The sequence below is a fragment of the Aristolochia californica genome, unplaced genomic scaffold (genome assembly GCF_029961685.1).
Source record: "Aristolochia californica isolate CCGP_79_NKW_82.1479 unplaced genomic scaffold, dmAriCali1.0.hap1 SCAF_1, whole genome shotgun sequence".
Lineage (NCBI taxonomy): Eukaryota > Viridiplantae > Streptophyta > Magnoliopsida > Piperales > Aristolochiaceae > Aristolochia > Aristolochia californica.
In genome coordinates, this window is record NW_027181770.1 from 57,034,290 (window position 1) to 57,058,121 (window position 23,832).

The 23,832-nt window shown below is 39.1% G+C and overlaps 2 protein-coding genes across 2 annotated transcripts in view; one reads left to right on the forward strand and one right to left on the reverse strand.

Moving 5' to 3' along the window:
* Positions 1-17,495, reverse strand: part of LOC137952271 (AP-4 complex subunit epsilon) — a 29,175-nt gene extending 11,680 nt beyond the window's left edge. Inside the window, exons 1-9 of the mRNA XM_068799389.1 lie at positions 16,640-17,495; positions 15,520-15,705; positions 13,993-14,208; positions 6,498-6,608; positions 5,671-5,868; positions 5,423-5,554; positions 2,441-2,497; positions 2,208-2,324; positions 614-691 (exon numbers count right to left, since the gene is read on the reverse strand). Of these exons, the coding sequence (XP_068655490.1) occupies positions 614-691; positions 2,208-2,324; positions 2,441-2,497; positions 5,423-5,554; positions 5,671-5,868; positions 6,498-6,608; positions 13,993-14,208; positions 15,520-15,705; positions 16,640-17,206 (1,662 nt within the window). The 5' untranslated portion in view covers positions 17,207-17,495. The remainder of the gene's footprint in view (positions 1-613; positions 692-2,207; positions 2,325-2,440; positions 2,498-5,422; positions 5,555-5,670; positions 5,869-6,497; positions 6,609-13,992; positions 14,209-15,519; positions 15,706-16,639) is intronic.
* Positions 17,496-18,867: 1,372 nt separating this feature from the next.
* Positions 18,868-19,828, forward strand: LOC137962697 (uncharacterized). The gene has a single exon (XM_068809714.1). The coding sequence runs from the start codon at positions 19,066-19,068 to the stop codon at positions 19,594-19,596; it is 531 nt and encodes a 176-aa protein (XP_068665815.1). The 5' UTR covers positions 18,868-19,065; the 3' UTR covers positions 19,597-19,828.
* Positions 19,829-23,832: the final 4,004 nt, after the last annotated feature.

Genomic DNA, 23,832 nt, shown 5'->3' on the forward strand with positions numbered 1-23,832 from the left:
AGCATAGAAATTTGGGGAAAGAGGCTTCCTAAGTTGGCTAGTCATTTTGGGATGGGCCTTGGACCCAACTTAACATGGTATCAGAGTAGGTACTCATATGTGGGCCTACACCTAAACTATTCACTTATAGAACCACAAAAGGGGCCTACACCTAAAATTATCCACTTGTAGAGCCACAAAAGAGGGCATACACCTAAACTATCCACTTGTAGAACCACAAAAGAGGGCCTACACGTGAGGAGTGTTAAGAAATAGTCCCACATGGATTATTGAGTACAAAGATCTTGAGTTTATTAGTTGGGAAAGAGGCTTCCTAAGTTGGCTAGTCATTTTGGGATAGGCTTTGGACCCAACTTCACAATAGTCAAAGTAGAAAGACAAGGACAGGACGAGCCGATGTCACGTAGGTCTTAGTCAAAAGCCTATCCAAGTCATGATTCACAGCTAAGGGTTCAGGAGATGAAAACAAAGATGAAAGCTAAGGGCTCAGGGGACTGCAGAAGCAGAAGTTTTTAAAAAGAGATACCTTTAATCTTACTACAGTGCATCAAGAGAATTTAACTGAGCGTTCAGGTGAAAGTAGGTCAAGTTATTAAGCTCTAACAAGACCAACCTCAGGTAGTAATTCCACGTTCCTTCCCTCAGCTATTTCAAATGCATGTATTTTCATAATTGCTGTAATTGCATAGGCCTGCATAGAAAGAAAGAGAAAAATATAATCACAAATCTCAAGTATAAAGAATCCAAATTTTTTGAGCAAAGAATCATAACATATATTAAACCACAGTGGTCCTTCTACAACACCTTTTAGCAATAATAATCACCAGACGAGGGCGATAACAATAACACCTATTCAACAACAACAAAAACAACAAAGACCAAGTCGTATATCACACCCAGGTTAACATGGGTAAGACTAACATCTGCCACAACAGCAAACAGAAATTGAGGCACCAAGAAACTGCATGAATCAACAATATTTTTTATTTTTTACAAAATGAGCAGACAATATATATGTACAAATTGTTCCTAGTTGAGGATTGGCCTCCTTAATTTATTGTATTCATTATTTCTCTAATGAAATTCACCATATGCATGTGTCTGTATATATAGAGAGAGAGAAAATGAGAGACTCAAATCATAGAAGTTACGTACACCCACTTTTTAATTTCATAATTATTTTTAAATTTAAAAGCTTAAAGCTCATTGTTCTTATTCAATACCTTTTCTTGTTCTATACTTTTTTTTTGGAAAGAGGAGATGATGCGTTAAAAACCAAAAGGCAAAGAAATAAATCAAGAGGGGGAGCAAGAGACAATGAGATATTGCAGGCCAAACCCTCATTTGCAAACTTATTTTTAAACCATTTATAAATCTGATTACATGAGACCAGAAGTAAACTCTTCTATAGGCAAACTAGTAAATCTCATCGAAACCATGCTAGTGCCTCCTTAGAGGATTCCTTGACTTTTACACCACCAGATGACTGAGAGAGTATCACTTTCGATCTCAAAGGGATTTGAGAACATGCTGCTACAGATCTTCACATCCTAGAGGACAGCTTGGATTTCTGCATTTATCGAAATCCCCATCCACCCTGCAAATGAGGGGAGAATAGCACCCTCATAGTTTCTAAAAACTCCCCCAAATCCAGACCACCCTGTGTTTCCTTTAGAGTAACCGTTAAAATTGATTTCAATTCTTCCAACTCATGGAAGCAGATACAGAGGCACCCAACATGCCAGAAATTAGCTTCCAATTGCTTCTGATTTTTTTTTTTGAACCCTATACATGATTGTTGACGTTGATTTAAACAAGTTTCTATTTTTTATTATTTTTTATGATGAAATTGAACGACTACGTTTATTGTAAACAAGCTAAACTTATTGGCAATGTTGTAAGTAATCTCCTTTTAAAGAAGGAAAACATTGGGTGGCCTGAGTCCAGCCCCCTGTGTGTCTGTGTGTGTCTGAGCCTGTCTGTCTATGTGCATGCATGTGTGCGTGCGTGTGCGTGCAGCTGTGGGTGTGTACACATGTGTGCACAAAGAATCTTCTAAACAGCTTAAGAAAATTAATGAGACTGCCATAGTGACTTATTCCCTTTTTTTTCTTGGAAATGAAAATATTATCTACTTCAGCACTAAATCAACTAATGGTACTGACTAACTAAAAAGAAATTGTATATACACAGTTAAGAGATCTTACTTTGACAGTGTCATCATTTGAATGGGCTTCTGCAACGTCACACAACTTTCCCGAGATGTAAGAAGCTGAATATTTTCCATCAGCAGTTCCATATTCCCCAAGAACCCAGCAGATGACCTATATTGGATAATTTGGGTCAAAAAGCTTTGACATTTTAATTAGACGTTGCGATTATAACTACGTTAACCAAAATCATTATCAATGATGAAACCTAACAAGGAGAATGAGAGTACTTGGAGAAACAAGGATGGCAACTTTGGCTCCCCAACAATCTTTAAATAAGATTCTACCTGCATAGGAAGCAATTATCTCCAAATTAAGAAAGGAAATGAAGTATTCGTGAGATCATATAGAGATCTGGAGAAAAGCAACAAAATAATAAATTCAAACAGGGAATCCATTTTCCATAATGTAGACAAAAACAAATTTTCCAAAAAAACTAAAATAAGATCAAAAGGAAACCAAGAGCAACTTTACATTTTAAAAAAAAAAAACAGCAACTTTCAAGCCATTCTTTTTCATTTTTAATTATGAGATTTTTTTGAGGAAAGTTATGCAGCTAAACTGCGGCCACGTTTTGAGGCTTACAGAAGGAAAGAAACAACTGAACACTTTAAGGTAGAAAACATAGAAAAAAAAAAAAAAAAATTAATGAAGATGTATAAACATAGAAAAGTTCATTCACCAAACTCTCTTTCAGACCAGAAAATTTGTGATTAGAAAAAATTTTAGAAAGCTAACAACTTATTTTGAATTTCAAGATCGAGAAAGTACATGAGAGGCCAGCCTATATTGAATTCTGACAGCAGCTTAAAGGACATTTAGGAGGAGCAGGATGGGGAGGTGTCTCCCCATCAAAACTCAAGAAGGATATTTCCGGCTTACTCTGCTTCTTTGGAGTAGCAGATTCAACTGAAGCTGAGATTAGAGCCCTATTGAAATGGCTAAAGCTTTTAAAGTTTCTTTTCGATTCTGCTGAAAGCTAAGGGTGACCATGTCACCGTCATCAGCTGGCAGCCAGACAATCTCCTCCTCCTAGGTGCTTTTGCAGATACATTTATGAGATTGAGGATATTTACATTCAGATCGGACCCCTGGATTCACATGCCAAGAGAAGCCAATTACCTTGCTGATTCTATAGCAAGAAGAAAGCTTCCAGGTAACACTTTTTGCTGTCCAGAGTTCACTTGTTGACCTGAATTAGTCCAGATGGAGCCATCATCTACATCTTTTACTTTTTATTTTCCTCATAAAATCTTTCCTCTCGAAGGCCTCCTTACAAATTTTCTTATGTCTTGCAATGAATTATATCACCATTATATATAAATATATATAGATAGATAGATAGATAGATAGCCACTTGAAAGAAATGTTCATAGCAACTCCTGAGAATATCTATGGTAAAAATCATATTATCTAAAATAACTGGAATATATTTATGCTGAACAGATAAAAATTTCATCCGGACATGGTCCAGCCAAGTCATATGACCACTAGAGAAAAAGTTATACATTCGAATATCAGTTCACTTCCACAACATTTGCCAGGTAAGCCACTTTTTGTGCGGATAAACTGCATGACGCCTCCCACCTTCCTAGCACTATCATAAGAAGGAATTCGAAGGTAGTAATCAACTCCTCAAATTGCATGATTCTTGACCTGGCCACTTGAACACCTCTGCCTAGGGGATGCTTAAAAGTCAATTTTGATGGCAGTTCACGAGGCAACAAGGGACCAGCTGGTGGGGGTGGTGCACTTACATACTCCTCAAGTAATATCCTCCTTGTTTACTCTGCTCCTCTCAGTTGTGGGGACATTAACATGGCAGAGTTGACACCCTACTTCAGGGCATCCAACTCTACATAGGAAGATTCACCGCACCTTCGATTTTTGGAAGGGATTCCTCAGTCATCATCAGCTGGACTAGCAGGAAAAAAAAAACTCCAAGCCATTTGTATTATGATGAAACTGAAAATTTATGTAAAAATAGGAATATTTCTTGGCAGCACATCCCTAGAAGGCAGACTCTTTGGCTAGGGAGGGGTTTTCCCAACAACACCTCGCTATAGGAGACTCATTCCCCCTCTAAGAGTCCTTGGCACTTCATCAAGGTGAGTAATTTTTTCTTAGTTTTTTGCTTCCTTCAGATATTCCTTGCACCTGTACTCTATTCTCCCTTGAGAGCCTTCTTAATGGAATCCTTTTTCCCATTAATATCAAAATAAAAAATTAAAAAAAAACATTGTACAGCTAATCTTACACAGGTATAGTAAAATATTTTAGTGACCTGTCCCTATCATACATAGATTATCTTTTCAAAGTGTACTTTCCAGAACATTTTTCTCGTTGGCTGGGATTCTGTGAATTATTTTTGCTCCTTTTGTAACATAAATCTATGGAAATCCAAACCTTCAGTAATCTTTTCTCTAGCAAGATCTAGTTTTATTGAGGCAGAGGTAAATATTCAAAGATTTACCACATTTGCAAACAAAATACCTTGAAGTCTCAGTGTAGCTTCACAGAAGTGCTCTTTAGGAAGTCATACTGCAAATCTACCTATCTTATTCTACATGAACTAACCAGCAGATAAATAGGACTTAGGGGGTTTCACTTAAATCATTAACATGAGAAAACTGATGGGGTTCAGATTGTCAGTCTTGGATTTCTTTTTGAATTCTTGAAAGAGATGGGATCATTTTATTTTCTTTGAAGAGAATCACTTGCTCATTTGAATCATAAAAAGTGATTTTGCATTCATAAAATGGCCTTGAGATAATATGAAAGTCAAATATTAAAAAAATAAGCTGTGTCATAGGGTTGCAACATAATATAACCCCTGTTTCTTTTTTCCCGTTTCTGGATGATGTGAACATTCTTCATTGACATAGTTACATCATCTTAGTACTCTTTTGCAAAAAGTAAAATAATAATTAAAAACTCTTATATGAAGTAAATGATTTTAAGTGCACTTACGAAATTATTACTCAGGAATGAAATTGAAACCTCATCAAAATTAAGGTAGCCAGCATGGTAGTTACTGAACAAGACAAAAGAAAAAAAAACTTTCCACCATGCATTTAGTTTCATGGAGAGATCACTTTTAAGTCTTGTTTCCATTTCTTTATTTTTTCTGGATATGTTATGAATATCAAGCATATTAAGATAGAATAGCAAGTAAAACAGAAAAATATAAGATCACAGTGAACAGGGCGTACAGCAGATGATCTAAGCTGACTATCGGCAGTTTCATCCTCCTCTCCAAACCCTTCAGCAATGAGACGCATCAAATTATGGGCAACTTTAGCATTCACCAGACCACCTGCATGCTCAAAGACCTTGTTCATGGTCTGAAGAATGAACTAGTTAGAAATGATACAAATTCATGAGTCTTAAATGGTATTCATAACTTAGTCAATGCCAAAGGTCAAAAAATACTCCAATTAATACCAGTGACTTCTTTTACCTGGATAAACCATTGGTTGCTTGGTGCAAATTGTTCGGCAAGCTCTACACATCGAGATGCTATTTCCGTCTTATAATGATTATCACTGATGCTTATCATGTAATCAATCATGCGATCAACAATAACTTCCACATTAGTGGACTTTGTCATTTTATAAAGTAGTTCAAAGGTCTTCCTCTTTAAAGTATCATCTGGATCCTGCAGGTCAGCATTTTAAAGCATCAGGAAGAGACTTCAAGTCCATGACTAGGGAAATGATATGGTGGCCTCTCTTCAATTTGGGGTCAATCGGCTTATCCTTCCTCATGCAATCCATTAGCCCTTGGAAGTTTTAGGTGATGCAAATGATAAGATATAGCATCAAGTTAAATTAGTGTTAAAAAAAACTTTGACTAATTTCAATGAGAACAAGGCCATATTAAGATGATTATAAAGAAATTATAATATGATAGAAAGAGCAGAAAGTCAGAGAACAGGAAAAGACAGAGATAGGACTCATATAGTTTTTATTTTTTATACTAGTTGAATTATAAGACATTAACTTAGGAACAGACATAGAATAGGAAACATATTGACATTCTAACTTTTCTCAATCAATGAACTGAATAAGAAAACTACCTTGCATAAATAGACTAAGACTTCTAGTTGAAAGATAGTTCTTAGAAATACCAATTCTTCTATATATCTAACAATAATTTAAGAAAAGGAGGACAAATATCACATTGTAATTCATAATCAAAGATACCATTACCAATCATCAAGAACAAATAATCCCAGCAAAGAATATAAATCTTTATCCTCAAAGATATCATTTGAAAAATGCTGACCTCCAAGCAATCAATCACAGCCAGCTGGTGCTCTTCAGCAATGTCAGGGTTTATCTTTATAAGTCGACCAAGAGCATCAATTCCCATATATTTTAGATTGTGGCTGTCACTCTGCCATAGAAAGAGATTATTCAAAGACAAAAAAAAAATTGAAAAGAAAAATAAAGCACCATACAGAAAAAGAACAGAAATTATAAACAACCTAGAATAACTGAGAGAAATATGAAAAAGTTGCTTAGTTTTTTCATTTAATAATCCCACATTCAGTGAAAAGATGATAAGATGCAGGACTAATAATGCAGTTCAAAGAGTCTTCAACATGCATTGAAGAGCAAAAGGCAGTTGATGCAGAATGGTTAGTGTGGATTCTCCTTCCATTTACAGCCTAGTTAGTGACCCTGGTATCTCGGTTAGTCCTTCCAAAGCAGATACCAAATGGGATCTCCACCTCAGTGAGCCTTTCCTGGACTTCAAGACAACTGAGTCTGAGAAGTTGAGAGGCTTCTCAGAAATTCATACACTTCGTTTAAATGGTGCCGGGCAGGATAAGGTAATTTGGTGCTGAACACTCAGGGAAATTTTGTGGCCTTGCCCTAGTTCTACCTTGCTAACACGAAGACCAGCCCATCCCCCTCTTCTGGTCCCCTCCCCCCCCAAAGCCAAACTCAAGGTATTTCTTTGGTGTGTTCTAAAAGATAGAATTCTCACTTGTGATCAGCTTTATAGACATGCATTCTGGCCCCCAAGTTTGCAAAGTAGTCTTTGCAATGAGACTGATGAAATGCTGATAATTGTTCTATGGCAATATGCCCCTTTCTGCTGAGGTCCAGAGACCTTCATTCAACACATTGGGCTATCCTCATGTCTTCCTGCTACATTTGCTGATTGGTTGGCTGAAATCCCATCTTTGCCTATGCGAAGCTTGGTCAAAAATCTAGGAAAATTGTGGCTCCATCTATCCTTGGAGCTTGTGGGTGAAAGAGAGCTGAAGAGTGCTCTCTTGGTTCTCTCTTGGACATGGCTTAAAAAAAAATCAATAATTATACTAAGTCAGCTCTTAGACTCACTCACACGAAAAGAAAAAACAAGTTGGGACCCAGCCCCAAACAAGCGTCTCAAGTTAAATTTTGACACGAGCTCCAGTGGATTATGGTCCAGGTCATATTGGGCCAGCTATCCACAATCATGATGTGGTAGTCTTATTATCTTTCTTGGCCCCCCATGGTGAAGCTGATTCCAAGGAGGTAAAAGTCGGGGCTCTTCTTTGAAGGATCATCCTTTGTTGTGAAGAATTTACTTTGCCATTGATTTATTAATCAATATCTCTTAAGGAGTGGCTGACCCCTGTAGGAGATGTGAGAGCCACTTTTTTGCATTTACCTGATCTTGTAAGCTTGTTGCATGTTACATGGGCACATGTGCTCCATTCAGCAAATTCACTGACCAATTCCCTTGCTAAGAGGAGGGGCTTTTCACCAACATCTCGTTTTTAATGTTGCCCCCATCATGTAATTCTGTATTTTAGACCTTTTAGTTTTTCGTTTTTATCTCTCTTTGTTCTCTGCATTGCTTTTTCTGTAAAATTTTGCTTCATACAGAAAAAGAAAAGACAATCCATACAGGGGATTCACAAGGGCGGCTGAACAAAAGCAAGATTGACTTTCCTAAAACCGATCCTGTCATGTGGGTGTTTGACGTAAGCTTTTTGTTTGCAATTAGTCAAGTGGAAGAGCTTTCTAGTATGAATTAGTCATGTATCTGATGTAAATTTTGACTCAAGTGTTGGCCTAATAAATGAACTTTCCAGTCTCAAAGTCAATTTTGCCACTTATAGAGCAGAATTTTGACTTTAAAAAAATTAACTGTTAGGGCTAAAGGTACTAAATTTAGCTAAGCAGATTTCAAGTACAGTTATAGGGAACCTATAGATAGAGGGTAACTACCATGTGAGCTACTTTATGTTCTTCTCATGAGAACACTTTTTTTTATGAAAGTGCATATATTGATGAACAAGGGGGGGAATACAAACCTAACTTTGGGGGCCGGACTCCACAACAAAGTGTTGGAGAGACACACCCGCCTTAGCCTGAGAGTCTGCTAAGTGATTAGCAGAGCGTGGAATGTGTTTCTATGTACAGTTTAAGCCAGAAAGTAAGTTACAAATTTCATTGAACATATCCCAATGACGCCAAGGGGGTGACCATGGTTAGCACACCAATTGATGATATCTTTGAGAATTCTGTTGAATCGCCTTCAATACAAAGGGGGTCAGAGAGGTGGTTAGAAAAGACCTTGAGCCCGTGCAGAAGGCCAGAGAGTTTTGCAGTAGTAGAATCTGAGTTGCCAAGGGGACCTGCATATGAGAAGAGGAGTTCGCTTTTCCATTGTGGATAACACCACTGAATCCCAGGACCAGGGCAGCCTAAAGCACTGCCATCAAAGTTGAGTTTTGTGTACCCAGGTGGAGGGGGAGTCCATATGGCCATAGTAGGGGGGCGAGAGGGCAAGGACATCCCAGCAATAGATTGCCAGTTTCCTCAAAAGTTGGAGTCACTGAATTTTTTGAATTATTTTCTGTTTAAGAGCCAGACAAAGACTTGACTAGATATTTGGACAGTTAAAACCTCAAAAGGACAAGATTTGAGTTTGAATTTCCTTCTGTTGCGCTCTTTCCGGAGAGCCCAGATAATATGACCAATACAGCAAGATAAAATCATTTTTCCTAGCTTTGGGAGCTGCGTACTGACTAGGGAGAGGACAGTGTCAGCAAGGTTTCCGGAGGCACAGAATTGAAAGCCAATTTTGTTTAAAAGGGATGTCCAGACTTGGTAGGCATACTGACATGAGAGGAGGACATGAGTTGCTATTTCTGGGGTATTTATACAAAAAGGGCAATGAGGATCCTGTTTCTGGGGTATTTATACAAAAGGGGCAATGAGGTCCAAGATAGGGGTACCCCGACGAATTAAAGCATCAGAGGTTAAAGTTTGTTTTTGAAGGCAGACCAAATGAAGAACTTAGAACGTGGGGGGGCGAGCAAATCCCAAGCATGTGCCGTAGGGTGCTTTGGGTGTGCTGAAAGGTTGTTTAAGTATGTATAGGCAGAGGATGTAGAGAAAGACCCCTTTGGACAAGGAGTCCAGATTAGAGTATCATTGGAGGTGTTTGGTTGTCTGGGTGGAAGAGTAAGCAAGAGTTGGGATGCAAGGAGGGCTTCAGTATCAGTAAGATGTCTTCTAAGGTTTGGATACCAATATCCATTTTCTGACCAGCTATCCGAGATATTGATCTCTGAGTTACCTGAGAGGCTAAAGATTTCCGGAAAGCTATTTTTGAGGGGAGATTGGCCAACCCACCAATCATTCCAGAACTTTGATGTATTTCCATTTCCGATGTAACATTTTGTAGCCATTTTGAATTTGGGGAGGAGTTGAGCTATTTTTCTCCAAGCGGGTGAGAGAGAACAAATTCGCCCTCCTTCTGTCCACCAGCCAGAGGGGAGGTTTGCCTTCTCCTTAACAAAAGCTCTCCAAATCAAATGATGATTCATATTAAATTTCCAAATCCATTTAAGCAGCAAGGCAGAGTTCGTTGTGGATGTGTCTCGGATTCCCAGTCCACCTAATACTTTTTGTTTGCAAACCTCCTCCCATTGAACCAGATGATATTTTTTTTCACCATTTGGACCTCCCAAAAGGAAACGTCTCTTAAGGAGCTCAATTCTGTTTCTGATATACGCTAGGCAATGGAACATGGACAAATAATAGTTAGGGATTCCTTGCAAACATGATTTGATGAGAGTTACCTTGCCTGCTTTAGAGAGAAATTTTCCTCGCAAGGTGGCAAGTCTTCCTTCCAATCGTTCAATGATAGGGTACCAGAAAGCCTTAGAGGGGAGACATGGGGTTAGAGGAAGCCCCAAATAGGTTCCAGAGGATGATTCAATGCGGCAACCAAGAAAATTGGCCATAGAGTTGAGAAGACCAGGCTCAATATTGTAACCAGATATAGAAGATTTCTCCCAACTGATTTTTTGTCTAGACGAGATTTCAAATAAGCTCAGCAAGGCACTTAAATTATGAATTTGATTGAGGGTACCATCGCAAAAAAGAATAGTGTCATTTGCATATTGGAGGAGGCTAATATCAAGAGCAGGGTTAGGGGAGAAAGGACTTAGCCATCCAGATGATTTAGCCATACGGATCATTGCGGCTAATTGTTCTCCAATGAGAGTGAATAGAAGTGGGGATAGGGGGTCCCCCCGCCTGAGTCCCCTAGAGCCTTTGAAGTATCCACAAGGCTTGCCATTTATCATAACTGAGTAGGAGACGTTAGAGATACAGCTTCTCATCCAGAATCTCCAACGAGTGGGAAAACCCATCTTGTAGAGGAAGTGGTCAAGTAGTTTCCAGTTAACTCTGTCAAAGGCTTTTTCAAAGTCAAGTTTGATAACCACTCTTGGATTATTCAGTTTCTTGAAGGAATGTAGGATTTCATGGGCGCCCATAGACGGGTCTAGAATATTTCTACCAGCAATAAAACCACTCAGACTGGGGCTGATTATTTTAGGGAGAACAGATTTGAGGCACTTGGCGAGGATACGGGCCAGGATTTTGTAAGGGCTAGTGGTGAGGCTTATGGGTCTGTAATCTTTGGCATGAATGGAACCGGATTTTTTGGAACGAGGGCAATGAAGGAGGCTCCAATAGATTTTTAAGTGATACCTACTTGGTGAAAATTGTTCACAAAGTTGTGTACATCGCTTCTAATAATGCCCCAGAACTGACGATAAAATTCCCCATTGAAACCGCCTAGGCCCGAGGCCCTATCTTTAGGCATTCCTAGGACTGCTGCATCAATTTCATCTGGGGAGAAAGGTTTTTCTAGATGAGAAGCATCGGATTCCGAGATTCGACAAAAGTCGATCTGGTCTAGGACAGGTCGATCGAAATATTCCTTTGTGTAAAGACCTGAAAAAAACTTTAAAAACTTGTTAGTAATGGAAATACTAGTTGTACATTCCTCTTCGTTGATAATGAGGGAGGATATACAGTTAGTTCTTTTTCTGCCGAATGCAATAGCATGAAAAAAAATTGTATTTCCGTCCCCATCAGAGAGCCATCTGAATCTGGAGCGTTGCTTCCAGTGAGTGGTTTCACTAGTTAGGAATTTTGATAGATCTTGTGTAAGGCTATTTCTACAAATAAGTTCATGGGGAGAGAGAGTTCTTTGTTCTTCCTGGAGGTCCAGATCTGAGAGCCGGAGACAGAAGGAGGCTTTTTGTTCCCTAACATCAGTTGTAAGGGAGCAAGCCCAAGGTCTTATAACTGATTTGAGAGCTCTGAGCTTGACTCTCCTTTTTTCAACTACATTGTTATACAAGCTAGTTTTTGAAATAAAGTACTAATCACTTGAAGCACTTTTCATCAAGTACCAGCTGTCTCATGTAGTTCCACGCTTCAGCATATTCCAAATAATGATGGCATGACTCAGACTTCCATAATTTTACTTCATTTTGAACAGAAAAAAAAGAAAGGAATGAATTGAACTTTTTCTTTGAATATCTGATTCTATGGGAAAAAAATTTAGAATGTAAAGTCAGCCAGCTTCCTACCTTCGTACCTAGGTCTCCCCATCTTTGAGTAAACCTAGAAATCTCTTTGAACCCCCATTCTAGACAAATTTGAAGGCAGATTATCAAACTGAAATTTGGAAAATGCTTTCCAAGGCAGGACGCCTTGTCCTTGAAAAATCAACACAAAATGTATCCATATCTATTACTTGTCCCTTCCCAAATGCCCAAGTAGCATTAGCAATAAGTTAAAAGTAATTGAGTATTGTTTCCTTTGGAGAGAATTGTCTAATGCCTCCAAATACCAATTAGAAAAATGGGAGGATGTTTGTACCCCAAAGAAGAGTGGTTAGGGCATCAGAAGAGTCAGAGACATAATGAAGCCCTTCTTGGTAAGTGGGCTCGGAGGTTTAAAATGGTTTGGAGAAATATAATCTCAGCCAAATACAATTATGATAATCACTGCTAGACTCCGCCCTTTTACCGCCGAGCAAGCCGTCCCCTCTATGGTAATACATTCTTAATTTTCCCATTGGTGGCTGGTAGAGTTAGATTAAGAGTAGATCTGGGCAGAATGTGCAATTTTGAAATGACCGTTGGCTTGAGAATCCTCCCCTTGCCACTGATTTCCCTTCCTTTTGCTATTAGTTCTCCCAAAGTATCTCAAGATGGCTGATGTTAAAAGTCCCAATAGCAGGAACTTATCTCTAAGAAGAAGCCTTTGGGGCAATGAGGCTCTTGAGGCAAGTCGTTTCATATTAAACTCTCAACACTTTCAGTGGCAAGATGCTGATAAAATGATCTGAAAAAGGGCCCTGTATGGGAACTTCTCTGCTTCATCTTTTCCCAATAACAGAAGAGGTGGGCCTCAGAATGCCATATTCTTTGTTTGGCGTGCCATTAGAAATCATATTCACACCAGAGATAACTTGGCCAGAAGAGGTACAGTTATTATTTGTATTCTTTGTGGAGAAATTGAAGAATCAATGGACCATATTCTTTTCTTCTGTCATTTTGCTTGGCAGATTTAGTCAAGCATTTTCCAGCTATTTGGTCTTCATATTTGTGTGCCCTTTTCTTCAGTATGTTTGTCCAGCAAAACACTTTGATGCAAATTGCCTACCCTGGGGAGAAATCCTTTGGCAGACTTGTCTTGCTATCACACCTTGGTGAATATGAAGTGAAATAATAGGGTTTTTACCGCAGAAAATGGTGCAAATTCACCATCATGTTCTTTCTTGGGTATCCACAAAAAAGAATTTTCGAAATTTAATGGTGCTTACATCAAAAGATAACTGGGCAACGATTGCAGCTATGTCAATCAGCAAACCACAAGTCGATCAGGAATAGGCCAGCCTGAATCTAAATGTTATAAGATGAATTTCGATTGGCAGCTCCCTGAGCAAACCAGGCCCAGCCAGCTTTGGTGGAATCTTTGGTGCCACCTTACTCTCCTTCACTGGCCCATTGAGACATCAAGACTCTAAAACTGCTGAAACTCAGGCCCTCCTCGACAGCCTTAGATTTTCAAAAGCCCAGTATAAATCCCCATTGGTTGTTGAAGGCGCTTCAGCTAGCATCATCAGCTGGTGAAAAAAGAAGAGTGACCCTCCATAATGCCTCCTCCCTCTTTTGGAAGAGATATGTGACATCTTTCTATTTTTTGGCATCATGTGCTCAGACCTGCAAATGCTGCAGCGGACATATTGGCTGATGAAGGACTAAACCTGTTGGATATTTTAATCCTTAATTCAGAAATGTAATGTTTTTCTCTTATTCTGTATTTTAATGTTGTTTTCTTGAGTGTTACTTGCCTATATTGGGATAGTCTTACTTTTTCCCCTGATCTTCAAATAAAATCTCTCACCTTTCATAGAAAAAAAAAAAAGATATCGGAAAGAGTAAACTTGTAGAAGACCAAACCTTAAGAAACTTGGAAGTAACTTCAGCAGCAGCATCGAGTAACTTAGAATTGGGATATATGGATGAGACACAACATATGCACTCATACAAAACAGCATTTCCTATGTTACTCGAGGATTCACATTTTCTGAAAATGTCCCCTAGAACGGTATACATATGCTCACTTGCTTGCTTATCACCAGCACCCAAAAGTCCCAGAATCTTGAGTAATCTTATCTGCAAGAGATTAGATAAAGGTATGATGCTAATACCAGTCTGAAACACGTAAATCCAAAGATAAGAACACAAAATAATCAGCTGTAGATGAATCCAAAAAGTAAAAGAAGATGTTTGTTAAATTTAGTTAATGTCCTAATCTCAAATGTTCCAAACTTCTGAGCCTTTGCAAGCATTCTAAACTTTCACAGACACCATGCAAAAGTAAGCTCAAAGATTTTATAAAAAATTACTATCTCATCACAGTACAATATGCTTTTCTCTTCTTTTGTATTTTAAAAAGCAGGACAATATCACAAGCACCCAAGATTCACCCAACAAATCTCAGAGACCAGAAGCTGATGCTTTTGAGTCTAACTGCAGGAAGTTAATCCCAAACTTGATCATGAACTTTAATAGCATATGATATTTACATAAATATGTTTAAAAACATCTAAATATAATTTTTTCTTTTGCCAGATATGCAGTATAATAACGATATCATAACTAAAAGAAGTGGCGCTATGATATTTCATGCAATTAACAATCTCTGTGCAATTTTCAAGAAATACAATAAGATAGCAGTCACATGTATATATGATGCCAGTTTTATTTCTGATAACAAGACCCTTTTCCTCCCTTTCAAGAGAGCATTTGACGGAAACTCCTGCTCCAAGGGGAATTTATTGAAAAGTCACCCCCCCACCCCAAAAAAAACTAATGGTCACCACAAACTCATCTTTGATGGTAGTTGTAGAAGCATCATGGGCCCTGCTGCAAGAAGCTGGGAGATTAGGGGCAATGAAGGAAGAATCAGGTTGGTATATTTAGCCACTCTCAGCAATGCTGACAGTACTGAAGCTGAGTTACAAGCACTCTTCCAAGGTCTTAAATGAATATATGCACCATCTCTAGTTTGCTCCAGGTACTTTCAAAACCGCAGTGGCCTTTGTATTTCCTCTATAATTGTTTATGCTTTAAGCTCTACTATAGACTTGAGTCAACTATAGAAACACTTGTGAGTATGCAGATTGTTATGATAATACCCTATATCTTTAGAGAGAAACGAAGTATTCTTTTATTGAAATGCATGCATTATATTTTCAGACAACATATCAATCACAGAGAAAAAACAGACAATAGATTAAAGGTAACTTTAACAGCAAAGTAGTAAAAAGCCTCATAAAGTACAAACTAGAGGCAACTTAAAAGGAAAGGAATCACTTAGTGGAGAATGCTAATTGTTTTTAAACACGTTATCAAATATAAATCAAGCCAAGCACAAAACTATGAAATAAGAAACTCCTCATATATGGAAAATAACCCACCAACCTGAATAAATGGAGCTGGCATTTGATGGTAATCATAACTCTTGGGTAGTCTGCGCTCTGCTACTTGTTTCAAGATGCTGACAAAGCTAACTACCAGATCTTTGTAAGAGTTTACATCGGTTGTAATAAGATCAAAAAGAGGACAAAGTGTTGCTCCCATCACACCAGGATCATTATCACAAAGCCTCTGCAAAAAAAGAAACAGGTGAGCGAAGAGATTACAGGACCACAAAATCTTTGTCTTTGTGAAGGTTCACTTGCTGAAACTGATAAATTGAATGATAGAGGCAACACAGAAACAATTTATGCCTTCCTCTTGCCTTTAAGGTAACTATTTTCTCTTCTCTTTTACTGGATTCTATCATTAAATATACTTGAAAAGATTAAGGAACTTAGCTCAAAAAGGAACATCCAATGACTTGGTGAGCAATATAACTGTATCCATCCAAACCAAAAGTATGTCTATAACAACAGATCAGTAAAACCATGAGAATGGATACTAAAGAGAAGACAACACTACATGCATAGTCAATATGCTCAGATTGGTTTTCAGGATTATGACTTTTTGTGTTCTTCAACAAATTGGTGAAGTATTAATGGTAGAAGTAAAGTTAACAAATCTGACACGAACACTGACAGGAAAAGCAAACGTTTTGCTCCCACAAGGTACCTAACTTTGCTGAGAGAAAAGCAGTATAATTAGCTTTATGTCCTCAAAATGTAGATCGAGATATTCTTTTAATGCAAAAAAGAGTTTCCACCAGGTCTAACCACGATAATTAGAGTGAGAGCCTTCTTATACTTGAAAGAGATCATCATGCAGCTAAATTTGGTTGATAAGTATTTCTGTTTGAGTTCATAACTGCAGTTCAGTGGCCATATCCACAAACAGTTACAATACAGTTCAAAATATAACCTAGAGTGCAATTAGCTTCACCTCGCAAGCACTTCAAAAGTGTTCAACATATGACATGTTTCTCAAGCATTTAACTCAAACCCTCATGACTAGGTGGATAAAGACCATTAGTGCTCGCATCCTTGTGACAACTGCACTAACAGGTGACTGTAGCTCTCACCCAAAATGTCAATGACAAGGACACTACCCGCACCCACAAAAATACCTTTCTGAAATTGGAGACAAGGTGTGTTACTGATCCAGGAGCCTTCTGGTAAAATCTATGCAGCGCCATAATCGCCTTCCTCCTCACCGACTCTTTCGGATGCGCCAACAATTCCACTACCTGTGGTAGGATAGCAGGGATCGTCTCCTCATTTATCAACTTACAGACTGCCGTAAGTGCAGCGCAGACCACCAGAAAATTATCCGATTTCAAATCTCTCTGAATGGTATTCACAATTAGAATTATCAGATCGTGATCCTCGTTAAGAAAAAGCGTGACTGCCAAGTACCCAGTTCGTTTTAGAAGAAGGGAATCATCATGGGTCATCTTGACAGCATGAATGTACCCAAAAGACGCGTCATGGCCCAACATTTCCACATAGACGAGTCTTATTATGTACTCCTTCATCTTCCGTTTGGGGACGTCGGGATCAGCGATCCGGCGCTTCAAGGTTTCGATCTCATGGAGAACAATGCGTTCTTCTTCGGCCTTCGATCGAGCCTCGCCAATTGACTTGACAAGGTCTAGGAACTCCTTAGATTGTCCCCACCCGCCCTGGGAGCCCATGGCGAGCTCCCGGCCGATTGTTTTTAGCTGCTCCAGGTTGAAATTGGGTCTTCAAACTCGAATTCTTCCACAGGCAAAGAGAAATAGTATAAAGAAGCGAGCAGAAACAACCCTAATTACGCGTTCCGGATCTGGATGCTTCAGCGATCTAGTTTGAATTTAAAGGAGCCGCAGAATTACAGAAGGTATAGAATTGAATCAGGTACACGACTGTTGGGAAGACGGAGAAATCCTTGCTTGCGCAGCTTCCCTGCGTCGGAGAAAAGTTAAAAGGTATAGAATTGCATCAGCTTCCCTGTTGGGCAGCGGCAGACGCACACAAGACGCAAGGGCAATAGAAAAGTGTCCAATGGACGACGGTAACTATGACGGGCCCCAGATCGCACGACTACTGTCAGACATACTGCGTTTGCCCCATCCCCCATGGTCCCGGACCTTGATTTCGCCCTGTTCTCTTTGTCTATGAAACATTTTTTTCTGTGGCTAATTTACCATGATGCCTTTGCCCCGCCTTCAATAGACTATATAAAAAATAATTTTGAAGGAAATTTATTAAAACTTAAACACCCTGAGTTCTACCTTGAGTTTTATCATAAAATAAATAGAAAAATAACCAAAATAATTTTTAACTGATATTAGATTAGCCTACTTTTTATATCATATGTTAGGTGAGTCCCACATAAGATCTGTGGGTATGTTAAAAGTAAGTTTTCTACCATATCAACAATTTATATGAACTATTTGTCAGAGTGGTTCCGTCCATTCTTGTAAGCAATAGTTTTTCATACCTAACAGATCGGTTTTTTAGGTGTATTGGCTAACCGTTGTCAGTATCTATATAAAACTTTATGAAGTTGTAAGGGTATATGTTGGATAGATTTGGTTATAGATCTTCATTCGTCCTAATTGTGATGATAACAAAGTAAAGAATCTAACTACAAGTCTCAAACAATTTCATGGCTCCAAGGAATTGAGTATTCTAATGCCTGAGCAACATTCAAATGCCACAGTTTAGAAAAATGCACTTGAAACGATCGGAAAAAAATAGAAAATTTTATAAAATACTAGCGTCTAAATGTCGGAGGTGCATCCAAGCACCCAATAAAAGATGCACATCAAAAATGTTGTCGGGAGTTTGAAGTGAATTATGAAGTTAAACGAGGTTGAGACGCCCATTTTAGATACCTTGGACTTATATATTTTCCTTGCAAACACAATTGAAATCTTCGGGTTGTTACGTAGGAAAATGCCTCATAATTTTAGCTGGTAATTTTGGTATGAACTTGGACCCAAAATAATATTGTGTTATCAATTGTATGGTTTATAATCATTGATATCCATCCTCTATTTTTAAACCTAATTTGATCATGTCCCATTTAATTTGTGCTCCAATGTTACAAGGTCATAGTTCATGTGTTTAAACACATGAATATGAGGGGAGATTAATGGGAATAGTTCCATATGCATCAATCTCGTTTCACCTCACATTTGTCTTTTTCTTATTTTCAATTTTTATTTTTATTTGTCTTTTTCTTATTTTCAATTTTTATTTTTTTTGTCTTTCTCCTTCTCGTCGCCTTCCTTACGTGGGTTCGTTTGTTGAACGCAACACCTTACCTCCATTTAGAACGTTTCCTGTCATGAGACCCCCTTAGCGTCTCTTTCCACCTCTCGATTGCAGGATCCCGGAGGAGTCCGAACAAGATTGATAGAGACGAGGAGAGAGGAAGGTACAGGTAGATTGATCAGTCTCCTTCCGTCGGGACGCTTCGAAAGATCCCCAATGCAGGTGCTTGTATGGGGGTTATGGTTCGATTCGTCCCTTGATCCGAGTCTCTAACAAACACCTACAGAACCCAATGTCGGCAATGGAGGCCCATTCTCGGGCTGGCGACGTTCGCATATGGATCGTGACAGTGGCCTTTCTGGGTTGCATTCTGACAGGCGGGGCGTTCTTGGTGATATACATCAGCCTCCCGGAGACACCGGAAATCGCGTGGTATCCCGTCTTGGGCATGGTCTTTGTCGGGATCCCCTGGCTTTTCTGGCTAGTCACCTTTTTGTACAGAGTCGTCTTGAAACGAAGACTTGTTAGGGAGTCGGGAGCCCCCTGGTACCCGAACGCAGCTGCTGCCTCCGCCACCGCCGCTCATGACAACAACCGCGCAACCAACGACGTCGACGAAGAGTGCGCCCCGGAATCTCGAACCGGCGGAGAAGCCGCTATGGACGGTGTGATGGTGGAAGGTAAAGAGGGTCAGGGCTCAGGTGAGAGAGGAGAGTCGCCAGAGGAGAGGAAACCCGGGAATTCGACCATGACCGCGTCGGAGGATTCTTCTCTTGCTTCGCGCGAGTGCGAAGTGCCGTTGGCCTTCGCAATGTCATCGTGAAGAAGTAAAATCGGAACCATTGCAATCGATTCGTATGTCTGTATGATTCAGTTTCACAATTTTGCCAATGAACAGGGAAGGATGTAAATCTAGGGCAATCAAAGGTTGTTTGATGAAGCCTCTTTTTCTCTCTTTATTTGACTTTTTTGTAGGATTTCAGGGGTCCAATACAACCCGTAGCAGTCAAATACCATGTAAGGAACTTCAAGCGCTCGTAATCTTTCTCTTTCTTTCATCCATCCAAGATTCCTTTTCTTTCTACCATTTCGGCTAATAACATCTCAAGATGTAGAACCAGGAAATTAGTTTATAACAGAGAGGAATTAGACCAACTTATTCTTTTGAGTGAACATAATAACATTAGCTCCTAATTTGCTCCTACCCATGATTGCAGCATGTAAAAATCCCTCAAAAATAAGATTAGAATAATTCAACTAGTCCAAGAAAGAGCTTGTGTAATCAGGAATGTTTTACATTAGCATTAGGTGTGTTATAAATGAACCACATTTTTGCATTGATTTATGCACGATATTTATATATAATTTACAACGGAAATCTCCTCAACCAAAGGGATAAATACAATCCATAGAAAATTATACAAAAGATATATGAGAAGAAGTATAGGAAGAAGAAGAACTTTCAAAGAGGCCAATTCAAGGACAATAACAAAAAGTCCTTTAAAAGAACCAACATTTGTTTGAGTGTGACAAAGTAGAGCATAAAATGAACAAATGGCCAAATTTAGAAGGAAGAACCCCATCCTCAACAAGGATTCTAACAACAGCAAGAACAAGATATTGATCTCGGATGAGGAGTCTACTATTTCGGAAGAGGTAATTGATTCAAACTATGATAACAAACTTGAGTTTTTACTAGGGCTCTATAGGTGTGAGGTTCCCTCATTCTATGAAAATTTTGGACCCTATGCCACCCTCCTAGAAAGGAATCTACCTATCTACCCGAACATGGTGAACGTGTTTTATACAAACCTTGAGGTACAAAGAGCTCAAACATGGAGTCTTAAAATTCAACTCTTATGTCTAGAATGATAGTGATAAACATAAAGATAAAGATAATGATATAGATAACAATAGAGATAAAGATAGCTAGTGATTGAATTAGAGACGGACTCAAATTATAGAGTTCTAATAATCTACTGTCTATGTTGTAACTCTATAAATAGTGTACACCTGATAAATAATAATCACGACAAAATTATCCCACATTCTTATATTCTACATGGTATCAGAGCTCTCAGTCGATTAATCAGAACTAGTTTGTCGTCCTTGGAAATCCTTATCGGAAGCAACCTCCGTCGTCGCCCGTACCTAGTACTTTTCTCTTCCTTCTCCGTAAAATCTTGTCAAAGATATTCTCAAAAAAATAATCTCTACTGGCGACCACCCTCCTCTGTTTTCAAACTTCCTCGAGTAGTCATCGTCTCTCTCCTCGTCGTTGCCTCTACTGTCGCTTTGCCCAACGTCCTCGTCACCATCGCCCCGCTACTGCCACTATCTACTCTGCCGGCAACCACGCTCGTCGACGCCACAACACCCCACGCGTCGTCTAAGCAGACCCTAAGTTGAGGGGGAAAATTATTTCCCCCCCTCGACGCCCCGTCCCGCACAGCATGCGAACTCGCACGTGCGACAAATATTAAAAAAAAATCTCGTTGTACAGCCTTTCTTCCCATCAAGACGAAGCGATTCCGTTCGCCCCAACCACTACACTACCACATGATGATGCGATTCCGTCCACCCCAGCCGTTGATCTTCCACCAAACGATACAATTTTGTCCGCCCCAGCCGTTACCCTTCCTTTGGACGATGCGATTCGGTCTGCCCCAACCGCCTCCAGTGTCGTTGCTCTTCCTCCGAATGATGCGATTCCATCCACCCCAGTCGTTGATCTTCCACCAGATGATGCAATTTTGTCTTCCCCAGTTCTGCCCTTCCTCCGAATGGTGCGATTCCATCCTCCCTAGCCGCCTCCGGTGCCGCTGCTCTTCCTCTGGACGATGCGATTCCATCCTCCCTAGCCGCCTCCAGTGCTGCTGCTCTTCTCAGTCGCTACCAGTGTCATTGTTATCTCTAAACCACTTCCAAGAACACGCTTCCTCTTTTAGAAGATCAAGATTGGATTCTCTTCTCGGAGCTCTATCTTTGCGGGGTCATGATAGAGATAAATATAAAGATAAAATAATGATAGAGATAAAGATAACTAGTGATTGAATTAGAGACAAACTCAAATTGTAGAGTTCTAATCATCTATTGTCTCTATTGTAACTCTATAAATAGTGTACACCTGATCAATAATAATCATGATAATATTATCATACATTCATATATTCTACATAGAAGACCTCCATCTCTTTGACCACCAATGAGCTCAATAAGCTCTTGGGCACACTCAAGGATGGGTCGAGACAATACATCAAGGAAAGTTGGCCCAATGACTTGGGGGGAAGAGTATCACCAATCCATCACTTATGTCATGAGCTTGGTCTGTCGAGCAGGTTGTAGGTAGCTCCTACGCAATCAAGATCAAGGATTTGTGCATGGAGTTTTGACGCTTCATGGAGATAGTGATACACAACATCAATCTAAGGAAAGGCACCTTCTCTAGATTGACCATTTGTGACATTTTCTGGCTCCAGGCATTGACCTAGCAGGTTCCTCTCAAATTTTGCACACTTCATATTCCTACAAATGGTATACGTAGAAAACAACATCACGGAAGGTGGCCTCCCTTGTAGACAAATTATCACTATGATCTTGGAGCGCCATAAGATTGCCCTCAAGTTGGAGGAGATCTTTGTACTAGCCAAGAAGATGCCCATTGGTCAGTTGAAGGTAAAACAAGTTTTGATTTGCAAAAGTGAAAGGTCAATGAGTATCCAAGCACTAAAAAGGAAGAGCAATTGCAGGACGATAAATTCTTAGGAGATGTGGCCAATCTTGATAAGACACAAGAGGATCGATATCAATATGTGAAGAGAAAGATAAATGTGGATTCCTATAGCTCCGATTGCCTTACATGAATTGAGGATGACAAAACAGATATGAAGGGAACTCTCGTTCACATCCAATTGCCTTACATGAATTGAGGATGACAAAACAGATATGAAGGGAACTCTCGTTCACATCCAATCTGCCCCAATAGAGCTCAGGTAAGGCCAGAAGGATATTCAAAACATCATTTACTCCATCATCAACTTTATCTCTCTATCTCATCACCCTCCACCACCATCGGTCTAGCATTAGCATTCACTACCACTAGCACTTTTTATTTTATAGGATTGACCTTTTTTGAAGCTCATGTATAAGTTTTCCTTATGGCTATATTTGGGTTTATGCTTCAATTGTACACACTTTTGAAATATGAATCCAAACCTTGAGAGCCAAATCTTTGGCTGCATCTATTTTTCTTTCTTATTCACAAATCTTTTTTATATATGACAAAAGGGGGAGGAAGCAAAACTAATATTAAAATCAACATCAAACCTATATGCACATATTCAATGGGAGTATATTTCTAAAAATTATGGTACTATGACTTTTAGTATTTATGGAGTTAGCTTTTGTCATCACAAAAAAGGGGAAGATAGTTGACCTAGGTTGACCATCGTCTATATATTGATTAATTGTATGTATGCTAATATTTTCAAATAAAAAATTCATGTGCAACGCCTTCAAGAGACACAAGATGAAAGTCTATACAAAAGAATTGACATATTCAAATCTTGAACTATCAAGTCATCTTGAAGAAGCACCCATGCGCAAATATTGAAGACTTGAAAATTAGAGTTTAGATGTCTTAGAAATATCTCAAGACTTCTAGCAAAGTATAAAGATAGCCACCGAAACTCCAAATCTAAGGTACACAAGAACATCGAAGCTTTAGGGCATTAGATTTTTTCAATTTTTTGTAAAATGTAAAAAAACAACTAGTATGCATGGGAAGCTATAAATACCCCTCCAAACTTGTTAGGAGCAATAATGTGAACATTTATTAGCAATTTATTGCATTCAACAACCATTATTCACTTGAAAATTATTTACAACCCTATTCTAAGAGAGATAGAACTATAATTCTTTCAAAGCTCAACATCCTGAGCATTCAAGCTCGACCATTCTATATCTTGTGCATCAAAGGATTGGAAGCTTGGAAATCACTAGGAGAAGGTGCCTCTCAATTCAAATAAGGGTGTAAGTTTCTTTTTTCTTTTTGTCTTTT